This window comes from Neopelma chrysocephalum, unplaced genomic scaffold, assembly GCF_003984885.1.
Source record: "Neopelma chrysocephalum unplaced genomic scaffold, ASM398488v2 Primary Assembly neopelma1_25, whole genome shotgun sequence".
In the NCBI taxonomy this organism is placed as follows: Eukaryota; Metazoa; Chordata; class Aves; order Passeriformes; family Pipridae; genus Neopelma; species Neopelma chrysocephalum.
Genome location: NW_020897694.1, coordinates 15268133 through 15283801, shown reverse-complemented (window position 1 = coordinate 15283801; position 15669 = coordinate 15268133). Strand labels below are relative to the sequence as shown.

The window sequence follows — 15669 nt, the reverse complement described above, 5'->3', positions numbered from 1 at the left end:
TGTGACATTGCAATAACATTTTAATAGTGATACGCTGTTGAAGTCTTAATGCTGTTTGCATTTTTGTCTTGAACAGACATAATTCATGCCCTTTGAAGTACCTGTCTTCAAAAATATCTCTCTTCTGTGTTATTTCTGCAATCTACTACAGATTTGCTAACCTTTCTAGCTTGTGGTTCATCCTTTGTAATAATATATTTGTGGAATAATATTAGATCTTCCTTTCGGCTTTGGCAATGACAATTCTGTCTTAATTTCCATTGCTGGAGACTTGGAGTGGACCAGGATCCCTTCCAAATCCCAAAATGAGGTAGAAGTAGTAGGCACTGTCAGGCAGAGTACACAGCTCCAGCAGCCACAGTACGTACTCCATTCTTCCTCATTTTTTTCTCTTTTAGGTTACTGTTACTGCAGTGGTTGGGGAATGGTAGAGAAGTAAATGGCTCCTTTATATAAAAGCAGAAATAATTGGGAATAGGGAAGATCTTGTTGCAGAAGACGCTCTATCTCCTGCAGTAAATAGCTTTGCAACTGATCTGAGCTGCTAACAGCTACCAAACTGTATTATCTCAACAACAGGGATTTTAGTAAGCTGATCTGATACACTTTTTCGAGGGGGGGAGCCTTATTAAAAAAAAAAAAAAGGAGCAAAGAAACCCCAACAAATTTCAAATGTTCCCACCTGGAAAGATGCTATGATCATATGTAAGCACCCAGGACTCAAGATTAAAACTTAGTTTTAAACAAAATGAATTGTGGTTCTTCACTAGATTCAAAGTCTGTTGTGCTGGAAAGTTTCATGGGATGACTGTTACGTGAAAAAATGACCAAAATAAGAATCTTCAATCAAATTTCTCTTCTTTGAAGAGTAATATAATATTTCAATGCATTGTCTAGGTGCTACATTAAATTGAATAATAATATGCTGAACTCAGACATAAAATGTGTCCTTAAATTCTAGGGGTGCTTATGAAATTCTACCTAGGGATTATTCTCTTATGAACTTCGCTCACTCCAGTTCCCCTAAATCTGTTTTGGAGTGGGTCTTATTGGCAGAACAAGTTTTAATCTGTCATTACCATCAAAAAAGATTAGTGCCATTTGAGAAGAAAAAAACAAAACCAAACCACCCACCCCCTATCAGATTAATTTTTCATCCTTTTTATTGTGTACAAATTGCAGTGAGAGTCTCCTGCTATTGACATGTCTCTACAAGACCAATATGTCTTACTCAAACTTTTGGCATTGCATTTTAAACTATTGTAATCTCTATACATCCTGCAAAATATACAACTTTCATCATTTCTAGTGAGAGTTTTTTTATGTACTTAAAAGAGGAAGCACCAGGGTTTCTCCAGCAGCTAAGTTTCAAGCCTTGGTAATATGTTCAGTCTACTGAACTTTGTAATATTTCAGTTGTATTTCCAAAACGTATTTCATTACATTCTTCAAATAAGACTGGGTAATTTAAATTAATTGAATGGCTTTTTAAAGTAAAAATGCCTGTATCTTGGATCTTGGAAAAAGGTGATCTGAAAGTAAAATAAAATTTGACTAGTTAAAAAATACTGCAAATATGGAAATGGACCTTGAATTCCCAGACAGTTAAGTGAGATCATTCTTAGAAAAGCAATAGAATGACAAACAATCCCAGCTACATGGCATATTACTGAAATAATAGTCCAAGGTGATTGAAGTTATGCATAAACATGGGATTGTAAAGTCAAGCCTACAGCTCCTCTAATAACTTAATATTTTTTCTGCAATTAAAACTGTGGCTAGAAAGCTTAAGGGGACGAATAATTTCTAGCAATTAACAGTCTGATCATGTGAGATGCTGAGGTCTCTCTGCTGCTTAAGAAATTGCTTAGAGCTGTGGTTGCTTACCAGTTTGTAGGTCTAAATCCTTTAACACTTTAACTTCCTTAAACACGATATCTGGAACTGAAGATCCAGATATCGTATATGAAATGGCTGCTGTGGTGCCATGTACGGAAACAGCATACATTATCAAGGCATTGTCTTAAGAAACAAAACATGCTTTCTCTAATAAACAGAAAGAAAACACACTTATCTATTTTATTTGGAAAAATAATCTTTACATGTAGTACTCCATTGACAAGCATATCAAATCCAAAATGTTCAGAGGCATTTACTCACACTTAGTTACCTGGATCTGTGTTTGGTCACTTCAATAATATACCCTAATTTAAGAGATTTTGCATCTAATGTCTATTCAACAAAAAATAACGGCAGGTTATTAACAATTCAAAAAAGTCTGACTGGGTATGTGGTTGGTTTTCTTTGACCAACTGAGCATGCACTTGCAGCACATGCTGTGACAATTATTGCCCATACTACTTTATGTACTTAAGATCTTTCAATACAGTGGTCCCTTTGAATTTACCAGTTTGTTTCAAAAAGCTATGATAATGATAATAGTGAAAAAAGGAAGTTTTAAAAAATTGTTGCCTCTCATCAGAGGCTTTGTCTGCCATGTCTCTGGCACAGATGCCGCATTTACACTTCTTTCCATTTGGGATGACCTGGAGGAAAACTGTTCTTTCATTAAGAACAGAGATGTATTTTCAAAGCTCTGTGGATAAGGGCTATGGAAAGTTGCTTTCTTCTTTGTCCCAAGGTTTCTCATTCCTATTTACTGAGCTATAAGGATTATATAATTTAGGTGAATTCCTAACTATATTGTGCAAAGAATTAGAGAAGGATGCTCTTGTTACCATTATAGTTTTAAACACTAGAAATTACATGAGAGGCATGTCAGATGTCACGGGCACAGGAATACTGTGCTCAATATGAGAGAAACTAGGAATTTTTAACGTAAAGGTGCGTGAAATCTTACAACTGAAAAGAAATGAGAAAAGGGGGCCAACTTCAAGAAGAAAAGTTATGTAACAAAAGGACTTTCCAATGAAACACTATTAATGAGATGGGGGGATAAAAAGTGTTAGGCAGATTAAAGGATAAATGAATAAATGGATAAAGTTAATAGACAGCTAAAAGAGATTACTATGAAGAATCAATTCAGAGAGACATAAAAAGCTGAAGCGAGAAGAAAACATGAAAACTTTGGATTAACATCTGAATTTTATTTTGAAGGTAGTTAAAATATTAGTGGTAGAGTTTATATAGATTAATTTCATTTTATAAGGGATTTGTATAAAGAATTCAGTAATAAAAAGAAATGAGGTCAAAATAATCAGATCTTATACCATATTAAGGAAATCACCCACCTGAAGGAGAAATCAAACAGCTTTACATAATAGGCACAATGTTGACAATTGAAGAATTTCACATTAACTTTTCACATTTTAGAATTTCAGTTCTACCTGATAATTTGCAAAAATTGAAGTACAGCCTTAAAAGCTGAAAATGCAGCTCTGTAGCATCTTCAAGGCTTCTTGTTCTATTTGAATGATGTAAGAACATCAGTGGATCTGTGATTGCTTAAAAGAATTTCAGTCTCTTTTTGCTATTTTTTTAATGTATTCACACGGTTGTCTTCAAGTTTCCTGATTATTATTAATTATTTGTATTGCCATAACACCTAAAAGCCTAGGTGGCTGTCTGCAAACTGGTTTTGGTAGGTCGTATACAAACATAAAACAAAAGGGATCTAATAGTCTTGGAGATGGTGTTGGTAAGCAGCTGCAGCTATTCACTATGTTGCAGCCTCTCCCTTAGGCTGCTTCATTGGAGCCTGTTAATGATTATCCCATCTAAAACCATTGCAAAAGAACGAACGAGGGGGTTTTGCCGCTGCTGTAGTGCAAGCCCAGTGTTTAGTTCGCTTCCCTGGTAGGTTAAATTGGTCTTTGCGCTCAAGTGACTGAATTTCAGCTTCATGCTCTAGATGAATCGTCTAACCAACCGTCCCCAAAAGGGGTGAGTAGTCTTGCTGCCCTCTTCACCCCTGAGCAGTCATTCCCGCTTCCTTTGTGCCAACAGCGGTATCTCTGTGAGCGCTGTCACTTAAATTAGAGGTGGCTCACAGAACTGAACTGGCAGAAAAGGAGCAGCTCACTGCAGGATTAAATCAGAGCCAGTGCTGCTGCCAGAAACCAAATGGCTCTTTCTCCTAGGTGCACTGTAAAGAGGATCGCAGTGGCTCCTGAATTGTCATCCCGCAATGGTGGACACAAAATCTCAACTACCATTCTCAGCTAAAGGGTTAATGCTAACTGTGCAGAGTGAGGGACAAGAAATTTTTTTGTTTTATGATACAAAAAATTTGGCCATTATTTTTCTAGTTACCCTCGTTGTAAAATCTACTGTACAATAATGCAGTTCAGATGTTAAAGATATTAAAGATGCTTAGGGAAGCAATGCCAGTCTGGCTTTAACTTGTACCACTGTAGCACATATTGAAGCTGGTGTTCTGCCTACATAAGACTTTTTGCATTAGCGCTCCTGTCCCAAGGGACATTGTAGGATGTCCCTTAAGGTTTGGAGGATGCTATGAGGTCTTGCCAAACCAGAATGTTAAAACTACAACTGATAAACCAAAATGCATAAATTAGATGGTTAAACTGGAAAACTATGAAGAGCAAAATAGTTTGCTCAGAAAATGAGCTGAGTGGTTTATACTACTATGAAAATAACGCTAATGCGACAGTTTTTGTGTCAGTTCAGACTGCTGTGGGCTGTGACCTGAGTGCTACATGACCCCTCTCTGCCCTAATAATTATGCAGCCTCAAATTACACCGAGCAGCTCTTCAGCTCAAGCTACAGTCTTTTTATCTCTAGGCAGTTAGAACGGGACCCATAGTAACGTTTTACTGCGAGTCATCCCCGCTGTTGCTACAGATGTAAACAAGGAGACAGTCGCTACAACTGGCAATTACCAAAGGGATACGGATGATATATGACTGGCAGAGCTTTGTCCAACTACTTTCTCAGGTAGAGGAGGCTAGTTACTAACATCTGCAGTAGGTGGCGGATTTGTCGTTGACAAGAGATGTTATCGCGATAGCGATGGCGAAACCCTCACAACTAAAACTCAAGCAGGAAAAACAAGCCTAGAAAAAAAAATAAAATCAGTCTTAAACCAAACTCTGACTCGGCAGTGGCTCGGCAGCAGACGCTGCTGTAGCACGGCCGCGACAAGGCCGGTTCCCCGCGCGGGGGAGAAGCCGGAGGAGAAGCAGCGGTGGGAGCGGAGCGCCCCGGGCGGGGGTGCCCCGGGCCTCCGCTCCCTGCGCGGGAGCCTTCTCCCCAGCGACCCTCCGGCTCGCCGGAATCAAAAGTAACTCGGAAAAGCGCTTGGGAGCTTTTGCAAACGGGGCGGGGGACTGCCCCGCCGGCCTCCCCACCTCCTTTCCTCCGCCGCTTGGCGACCTTCCTCCCCTTGCGGACCTCCTCCTCTTCCTCCGCCTCCCTGCGCGGCCGGTCACACTGCGAGGCTCAGGGAGAGCCCAGCACCACCCGGCAGAACGGGGAGCAGAGGACACCCCACCTTCTGTTGTGCTTTGGGGCCCGGGTCGGCGGGGCTGGCCCTCCCCTCGGCCGGGGGTGGTCGGGGCGCGGAGCCCGCTCGGGGCGTAGCCCTTGCGCTCCTCCCCGGGGCGTTGAGGAGGAGGAGGCGGAGGTTCGTCGGCCGTCCTTCCCCGCCCCGCGGGCTGACCCCGCGCGGGCAGGAGGAGGAGGAGGAGGCGGCGCGGCCGTGCCCGGCGGGATGCGCGCTTAGCGGCGGCCCCGGCCGAGCGCAGGCCCCGCCAGCTGCACCTGGCGCCGGGGGAAGCGTCCGCGGATTGTCGCGTCCTCCGCCCAGGCACCCGCCATGGAGAAGAGAGGGGAGGGCGAACCGCTCTCCCACCCCTTGGAGCCCGAGCCGCAGCCGGCGCCTCCGGGGGAGAAGCGTTTCAGGCTGTGGTACGTGGGCTCGTCATGCCTGGACAGGCGGACCACGCTGCCCATGCTGCCCTGGCTGGTGGCCGAGATCCGCCGGCGCGGGCAGCGGCAGGAGCCCGGCAGCGCCCCGGGCAGCGCGGTGCTGGCCCGCGAGGTGCTGCTGCTGCTGGGCTCGCCCACGCTGCGCTGCGTGCCCGCCGGCCCCGCCAGCCCCGGCCCCGCCGCCGGCCCCGGCCGCCCCGCCAGCCCCGCGCCCGCCGTCTTCATCTTCGAGCACAAGGCGCAGCACATCGCCCGCTTCATCCACAACAGCCACGACCTCACCTACTTCGCCTACCTGATCAAGGCGCAGCCCGACAACCCTGACTCCCCCATGGCCTGCCACGTCTTCCGGGCCACTGACCCCAACCAGGCGAGTGGCGGCGGGCGTAGGGGAAGGGGGCACTGCCCGGGATCCCCCCTCTTGGCTTCTCTCCCTTTCGCCGGGCGGACCTCGGTCGCTGCACTCCGCAGCCGCGGAGCGTGTCGGTGTGCTGGGGCGGGGCAGGGTGGCGCTTGCGGGGCGCTGCGGGACCGTAACGCCCCGCACACCCACCCGCGGCGTGGGGGGAGCCCGCCCAGGGCCGGCCGTGCCCGCTGGGCTCATCCCGCGGCTGCCTCTGCAGCTCAGGCGGCTGCAGAGCCCTCGGGCTCCGCGGAATAAGGAGTGTGCGTGGGGCGGGCGCACAGTCCCGCGTGGCCGCGGGGTGCTGTGCCACTTCTGCCCCGAGCGCATGGAGCACCCCCCGCTAGGCCGAGGATACCCACTCTGCGAAACGCGATGCAGCGGAAGATGGAGCCCCTTTCGTTCTCCTCCGTTCCCCCTCCATGGGGAGGCGTCGCATCTCAATGGCAAAAGCACAATTTGCTCTGGAAGCAAAACGCAGAATTTGTGTTAAACAGTCCCTGTAGTGGCGTAAGCGTCGGACGGGAATTGAGTAGTGAGGATGGTGCTTTTCCGTAGACCCTGGTGGTGCAGAAACCGTCGTTGGTGACCAGTGGGCTCTATTGTCCTGGGTCACGCTAAGGACACCTGCCTGTGCTCAGGCACACGCAGTAATGTTGCAAACAACTCTAGGTTTGGGTGGGGACATTGTTGATAAAGTGCCAACTGGAAAAAAGTCCTAACAGTAAGACTGTATTTTCCTGACTATATGACAGGCATTGGCTCGCATGTCAAATGTGCAGCAGACTTCTTTCTGCTCCCTGTTTAGAGTACGTGAGCAATGGCGGTTTGACAAGTAGGTTGGACAATCGATTTTGCAAAATGACAGCAAGAGAAAGGCCTTTTGATAACAGTTCTTTGGTTAAGTTAGGACACCTCCTCAGTTTTCACAAACTGGAGGAAAAACACATGCAATTAGAAGTGCTGTGATTTACTGAAACCACTTAGCTGACTTACTAGATTACTGAACAGCTGCTCAGATTTCTTTTGGTTTTTTTTTTTTTTTTTTAAGAGGGTAGAAAGCATTTGTGGGACCCCTGGTGGCCTAGTGGTTAGCATGCAGGACTCTCACCGCTGCGACCCAGGTTCGAATCCCAGTTTCCCCGGGCAGATGGAGCCCGTTAGCCCTGTGAGGCCATCCATCTATGAGAAGGTCACTCTAAATAAACCTACGTCCTGAGGACCTCACTGCCATTGTCCAAGCTCGCTTGGCCCCGGCAGACGAACCTTAGGATTAAAGGGTGGGCTCAGTTCAGCGTAGGCTGTGTCTCACCTAAAAAATCCATCGCGCAGGCTGGAAAGGTAAAAGACCTTTCCCCAAATCTTCGTTCGCGAAGACTGGCCATTATTATATTAGAAAGCATTAAGAAAACTACAGAAGAGTTGTCGGTATATTAATTTTTATTTGAGCTCAGTGTACTGCCAGGGACTGTAACATGGGAGGGATTTAGGTTGCATGCGTAGCTGTGGCCTAAGCCATCATTAATGATAGGACAGGCGGTATCCCAAGTGGAGGTAATTACGCTTAACTTGCTGGCAACTGCTACAGCTGTATTGCTCTGCCAGGAGAGAGCACGCAGAAGAAGCGTGAAGTGGAGGGGATCATATCTGGCAGGAGAGAAGCCAAAATGTCTTTTTAGGAGACTGACCATATGGACTGAGATTCCTGCTGTTGCAGAAGGTGCTGAATCAAATTTATTTTTGGGGTAGGTCTGTGCTGGTACCATGAGATTGTTTTACAAAGTTTAGTGGACCACTAGTACTCTAGTGAACATGCAAATTAGTACGTATGTGTATATTTAGGAGGCTGTTTCTGACTAAAGCTTTTATCCATATATCTTCTCTTTTTTCCTCATGGAGGAAAATGTCCTTATGTGCATTGAATTAAATCAAGCACATTCTGTATCATTTGATTCCAACTGATACGTAGGTAAAGTCTTCTACCAAAGGAAGCTATTAGTGTGAACAAGTTGCCCTTCCTGTCTTGTTCTGACAATATAGTCTAAGTTTTACCTATCGAGATTTTTTTTTAACCTTGTTATCATTAAAAAAGAACATGTCCATCACATGACTGTTACTCAGCACATGATTTCAAACTACAGTGAGGGTAGTAAATGCACAGCCAGCGATGTAATTCACAAATGTCTGACTAACAGGCAAGTTTTTTTAAGATATCAAAAAGGTAAGAATTTTTTCCCCTCCTGAGTTTTGTTACCAGTCGTTGAGGCTTGGTTGGCTAAGCCCGTCCAGGTGTCTAGCTGTAGTCTGTACTTAAGCTTAGTCCTGAGTGGATGAAGTCAGGCTGCAGGTTACTAGCTCCGAAAATCTTCTTCTGAAAGTCTTGCTTCTTATAAAATTGACGCTGTTCTTGCATGCTTTCAAGATCTTTAAGTATGCACTACTGTTTCATGGTGGTTGTATGAGCCCCCTGTTGTCTACTAGATTAGAAAGTATTTTTCACAGGTCTTATTTTAAGAAAACCTCATTTGCCATCTTAGGCAGTAGAGACTTTCAGCCAATGTAAGTTGGCACTGCTGCTGAGAGAAATGATCCTGTCCCCTTGAAGCCTCGACCCCTTGTTCCTTCCTCTCGGCTTTGTCCTTCATGGCAGCACAACTGTTTGTGCAGCTGCACAGCAAACAGGATCAGGGAATTGACTGATGTTAAACTTGCTTTCCCTCACCTTTTCTGGATTATTTCCAAACTGCTTTCCTCATTTGCTTTACTATGCAACTTTAATACCATTTACGTCAAGACAAGTGGGTTGGAGGCATACGTTATCAGTGAGTAGCCAAGAAGGGGAAGGGGCAGCCTTTCCAGAAGTGCTAGAGAAGTTTCTTTTTAGAGAAGTTGTGAATACTCCATCCCTGGAATTGTTCAAGGCAAGATTGAATGAGGCTTTGAGCAACCTAGTCTAATGGAAGGTGTCCCTGCCTGTGGCAGGGTGGGTGGAATTAGCTGGTCTTCAAGGTCCCTTGCAAGCCAAACCATTCTATGATTCTGTAAAGTTATACTGACTTAAAATTAGCCAGAGATGACTGCAAAGCCATGGTGTTTACCCATTTTGGCAGTATTAAGTTTAGCAGCACACTAAGTTGCTCTGCAGTGAAGGAAGAGTGCAGGAGATGTTACATGGTCTTTGAGTTAGAAGACAGCCATAATTTTTAATGGTGGGTGTAAATTATGAAAGTGAGAGGTTAATGATTGACTTCCAAGAGATTAGTACTACCATGATAATTCTGAAAACACAATGTAGGTGAGAATGAAAGTTTTGGCTTCAAGCCTGTTTCTTTGTCCACCAGCTGTATTGCACAGTGTTTAGGATGCACGTGCATTCACTATGACCACAAAAAGGGTTATTATTCTTTAGAATAAAGCAATACTTCTTGCCATTCCCTGCAAATTTCTTTACCAGATGACCAATAAAAAGCCAATGCAATATGTGCTCTGATGACATCAGGTGGGAAGATAACATCTTTTAAATGTTATTTGCTGTGATTGAAGAAAAATGAGAGAGTGAGGTAGTATGAAACACATTCTAATTTTATTTGAAAGCCTACAAATTTTAGGCAGAGCTGAAAAGTATGTGGGTCGACTCCTGTTCTGGAGTAGTACTTTGGCAGTGTATCAAACCTAAAGCTCAGCTTGGCAGCATGGCAGTGGATGCTAAGATGCTCTTACTGGGGGGTGTGTGTGTGTCTTGCTGTTTAATAATAAGGGGAGACATCTGAAGCCATCTGACTGGTTGAGATAGGAAAAGAAATTTTTCCCTTCTTTTTTGTCTCCGCAGAATTATTAGTGTTTGCTGCTTCTTGTAACTTTTCAAAGCAGTAGCTGAAGTGGGTAAGGGTAGTTGTCTGTTTAGTACTGCCTAGTAGCTTCTGAATAGCAGCCAGAGATTTGTTAGTTTTGTACTGATGTCATTTGAGAATTATCTAGGATGCACAGAGTCTGTCTGTAGACATCATATGACAGTATTGTCACATTTTATATTTGACAGATTTTCTTTACAATCCTGGGAACAGATTTCCTTTTTTTTTTTAAACAAAAAGTTAAGAGTTTATAAATATGGCAAGCATACCTTTCTTGCAGCTGCCAAGAAAGCCTGTTTGTTTAGTGTTTTCAAGCTCAACTTCAACACATTTTTATCATGGAATACTGATTTTATGTTGTAAACTAGATTTTAATTGTGTGGAACAAATCAACGCAGTTTGACAATTGCCTTGATTCCCTGTTTTTGGAGGAAAAGCTTATGGTATCTCTTTCTGGACTTCTTTTTTTTTAATTATTATGCTCATCTAGGTTGTGTGTTTTCTTGAAACGTTAATAAGCCTGTTTGGAGGGAATTTTTTTTTTAACCTTAACTGTCATCCTAAATCAAGTTATACTGTAATTGATTCTTATTAGTGAAGATAGTTGTTTCCTCCAGTTAAGTAAGAACTTACTGGTTGTATTTCGTTTTTCTTTTAGAAAACCTATGAGCAGTGATCAAAGTATTTTGTAACAGGGTTTCAAAACTAATCCAAGCTGGCCTTGAAAGAAAAATGTTCAGGTGCGCAGACCTCAGTAAGGTCTGTGGGTGTAATCTATAGCTGTGTCTTTGTGCTACACCCATGTGTTAGGGGTCTAGGCTTTCTCAAGGTGAAGCAGAAATAATGAAGCCTTTTGCTGACAATATAAAGCTGTGATAAGAACTGGAAAGACAGAAGGACAGAGACAAGAGCCTGCTTGTCAAAAACACTTCTTTATTCCAGGAGTGTGACTCCTACTTGTTTGAAAATGTGTTTCAGTAAAGCAAGGCCATAAGACAGTTTGTTCTGAAAAACGAGGCATCAGTACAGAATCTAGTAAAAGGAGGCTTCTATGCTGTAATACCATGTTACATAAAGTTTCTTATTGAAGAATAAGAAATGTTTGAAAGCTAGAAATGTTTGAAGAAGGAAGTTTGCCAAGGTTACGTTCATATTTCTGTTGTCCTTTGATTTTTATGTGGCTGCATGACAATAAAGTCTTGGTTATAGGGAGTGCGTATGTACAGCATTGTTGCCATTCATATGAAAGTGTTGCTCTGGTTGAGTTGTCTAACAAGATGTGCTTTGAATAGGTATAACAGACATGACAAAAAAGATGAGCTCTAGGTTTTGAAGGATTCTGCCGGAAATGGGAGAGATGACGTTTGATTGCTAGATAGATGAGCACAAGCACAGCTTGAGCGCAGAGGAAAGAAACAACACTGTTTTCCACGAGCAAGATAGGTTGTCCCAGCTTTATCAAGAAAACAAGTCTTGGAGAGACAAAAAAAAATGTTCTCTAAGTTCATGTGGGTCAGGATTTCATTCATGGGGTGAGAAACTGAAAAGCAATGACTCAGAACAAAGCATGGAGGCTAAAGGCTTGCAATGAATGCAGAATTGTTTGGTGAGCAGCCTTATTATCTCCATCTTACATGGGCTATACAGCCTCCGATGAAGTCTTGCACTCCCTTCTTTGGGAACTGAAAGTTGAGAGCTGCAGGTTTCATTTTTGTTTTCCTTAATGATAGATTTGGCACTTTTTTCCTTTTTTCTTTCCTTTTTTTTTTTTGCATATGAGAGCACTTTTCATTTTAGGCTTGTGAAGCTCTCTTTAAATTCCAGTTTTGAACATCTTGTCCATATGAATTTTCTCTCATGTTCCAAACAGAAGAAATAATAACAACAGTGACATTGTTATTTGTTTCTAAATGGTGATACATAGCCTTTTTATTCCTGATTAATGTTTAGGAGAGGAAAGGGAATGGTTTTAAATATTCTTAGCTGTTATGTTTGTAGAAATAACTGATTAATTTTTCCCTTTGCATTTCATGAAAACCACCCCATTATTTGAGGAGTAGAAGCAATGTCTCAGAGGATTGTGTTTTCAGAAAGGCAAAATAAAACCTAGAATGGTAAATATACATAATGATGTAAGCTCACTGAAAGTGGCTGTAGGTAAGCAGTGTACCAGATAATAAGTCTGTCTTAGTTAAAGAAAGGAGCTTGTATGCATCTGAGAATACCAAATCAAGGCTTCTTCTGATTATCTGTTTCTACATTTGTAGAGGCAGTTCCTTGTAAAAATAATTAAATAGAAAACTGACTTCAAAAAGTTTTGGCTAGCTTATATATGTCTTGGCAAGAGGGAGAGTCTGATTTTTAGGGATGATAAAAAACTCAGACCAAAGTGCTTGAAGGTGGTTATTTATAAAAGTGAACGCTATAAAAGATTCAGTTTCTAAACAGCCATCACAAAATAGTGGTTTTTGTGACTCACTCCTCTCAATCTCTGCTGTTTGCTAGAGTCTGGTACAGCATTTGATGTGCACCCTTCCTTGCATCTCTTCCATCCATCTTCCCCATTTGCCTGGAACTCTGCGAATGTGATCAGTTTCTCTGAGGTAAAGTGGTGAATACCATGATAAATTTTGGGGACAGATCGTGGAGATTGCTGTCTAGTCTGTAGGTCATGCAGACTTTCATCAGCTTTGGCATGGTCCCCTCATGGTACCAGCTGTCCTCTGCCACCTGGTTCTGTTTTCTTTGTGGTTTCAGATACTATTTCAAGTACAGAGACAAGAATAAAAAAGAAGAGTTTATTTCCAATGTGGCTTTTGTAATTTGTCCCATATGTGAACTGTGGCATCTTCTACCTTTATGTTCTGTGCTGTTCTGAGGTACCTTCGGAGACCACAAGGAGATGACTGGGTAAAAAGACCTACCTATATAGGTCATTAAATAACGTGTTGTTTCAGGGCTGCTGGAAAGCAAACTTAAGCCAACAAAGTGAAGTGACTTAATTTATAAACTTTCCTGTTCTGTATAGACTGTAATATATTATCTGTCACCTTATGTTCTGACACAAATAGGTACATCGAGATGGTATGCAGTTACATGGGTTCCAAAATAAAGTAGAGCATTGCTAATGGAAGATAGTGTATGATCATTTTACACACAACCATATTGCCCCTGAAGAGGTCAAACCATAAGAAGACAGTACTGAATGTCACAGGGCAGGATGAAAATGTGGAAGTGATGAAGGGATGTGTGAACTTCCTGTTTTGTGATTTGTTTTGGATACCACAGAACATGCATCAGTATTGGATATGCATGTTTTCATCCATGAATGTGTTGGGTCTTTTTATTCCTATTCAGGTGTATTAATCAGGTGACAACTGGTATGTCAGTGAGGTGGGCAAATAAACTTTCTTGTTGGTCCTGTAGATCTGAAAGTACTCTGGTAATTCAGTCTTCCCCTCAGTGTTCAGAGGTAAACCTGTTTGTGCTGTACAGGATTAGTTCTGGTAATATATTTAAGACTGCAGAGAAAAGGACATGAGAACTCCACCAATCAAACAAAACTAGGTGCATTCAACTCAAAGAGCTCGTAGTAGCCCATATTAGAGTCTTAAGTTTTAGATATTTATAGAAGTTAACTATATATCTTGAAAAATTCAGCTAGTCTTCATTCTGAACAGTCATGCTCTACCAGCACAAAACCTACCGTCGTCTGAAGCTCTCTCCCTTCCTTGCCTCTGCCTCCGTAGCAGCCACCCTGCTTGAAATGAACAGCGCTGTGCCCTGCTGTTTGAGGCAAAGCCCGCTTAAAGCCATCCCTCTTAAGTGAAATGGGCTACTTAGCTCCTCCTGCCCCCTCTTGCTGCTGCAGAGAATTAGGATTTAGAGTGAGAAGTTAATTACTTGGTCCTCTTCTGAAGAGGATGGTGCTGCCAGGATTTCCACTGCTCCTCTACCAGAATCTCTCTGGGAAAAAAAAAAGGGAAAACCATGGCAGCAGCTAGAGCTCTAGGTATAATTTTACCTTTCCAAGCTGAAATTTTGTGTCTTGGCTACAGCTGCAGCGCTTTTCTGTCCTTCTGCGTGGTTTTAGTTATTTAAGTCACTTAAACAAAAACCTGCAACATGTGCTTCAAAGGCTGTTGTAATATGAAGGCTGTTCAGTCTTGTTAGATGGCATATAGTAAATCCATGTATTAAATTTTATTTTTCTGTTCAGAGCCTAAAAAAGATGTAATGAACTAATAAGTTACCTAGATGCATTATAACTCCTTTCAGTATGGATCATTTGTAAGAGAGGCAAAATATTTCAGTCAAACCTGTGCAAAAAAGAAAAAATTACTTTTAATGGGCTCCTAATGCTAATCAGACTCTGCTTGGTGCTTAGCGGAATTGTATCTACTAAACCACATTTCCTGACTTTATAAGTTGTAATAGGGAGTTGTCTTCATCTCTGCTCAAATCTGATTGCTTTCTCATGGAACTCATAACTTCCTTTTTTCTAAATCAGTTTATCTCTTTGGAATTAAGTAGGCTTTTAAAAATAATCTTTTCTGGAAATTTGGAATTTGGTAAGGTTTTTCTTGTTCTGCATCTCTGGAACAACTGAAGAAAGGTAGGATTCTACAGTATTGGACATGTGGCACTTTTCTGAAGGATTAAATTCATTTGCAATGCAAACATGAGAGAGAGCCTTGTTCAAAGCCAGTGTGAAAGACTTGTAGAATCTGTTGGGTAAGATAAAACGAATACCATAGAAGTGTGGCTTTTTTCCAGTGCTGCTATCCCTAGCTCTGTGGTTTTCCCTGTCCCATTATGGCTGACTTTAAAGTATATTTCAGTCATGAAGTTCATTTTTGTATGTTGATAAACCTTAACAAGCAGCTTGCTCTGTTAAAATGACTAGGGTTATGTTTTACTTCATTACTCTTCTTGGCAGGAACATGTAGATCTGCACAGTGCTGTTTAGAGATCCTTGATGCATGGAAAAACATATTATGGGAAGTCAGAATATTATCCTCCAGGGCATAGTAAAGACAGCTTTCCAGAGTGTTCTCAATTTTGTTTTTCTTAGCAAGATTAATATTTATTTATTTATTAGAATGCTGATGTTAAATATATTTTGTGTACTGTGTGACGCAGATATGGGTTTCCTGTTATGTTAATTAAAAAAAAAAAGACTAAAAACAGCAATGTCCCAGAAACTTTGGGAATAGTCAGTGGTCTGTGGGTTCTTGAGTATTTCTGAAATAGAGTAAATATTCAGTAACAGCAATGAAAGACTAGGATGTGCAATGCTAACTTGCTGAAGTATATTTTTATGTGCCTTCTCATAGTTTGTTTCCTGCTTTGGCTTGATTATTCCTAACAACTTCATCTCAAGTTACCGTAGGATTTCTAAATAAAAATAGAGTAGGGTAGTATATATTTAACAGTGCTGTATTTGCCAGCGAGGAACCAGTTGCTTTCTTTAGGACTGCTTGACTGGAAGGGCAGAAACAAAG

General features: G+C 42.3%; 1 protein-coding gene across 4 annotated transcripts in view; it reads left to right on the top strand.

Moving 5' to 3' along the window:
* Nucleotides 1-5724: 5724 nt before the first annotated feature.
* Nucleotides 5725-15669, top strand: part of TBC1D4 (TBC1 domain family member 4) — a 101454-nt gene continuing 91509 nt past the window's right edge. For all 4 annotated transcript variants that reach the window (XM_027674548.1, XM_027674547.1, XM_027674546.1 and 1 more), the window contains exon 1: nt 5725-6281. In XM_027674548.1, the coding sequence (XP_027530349.1) occupies nt 5799-6281 (483 nt within the window). In that variant the 5' untranslated portion in view covers nt 5725-5798. The remainder of the gene's footprint in view (nt 6282-15669) is intronic.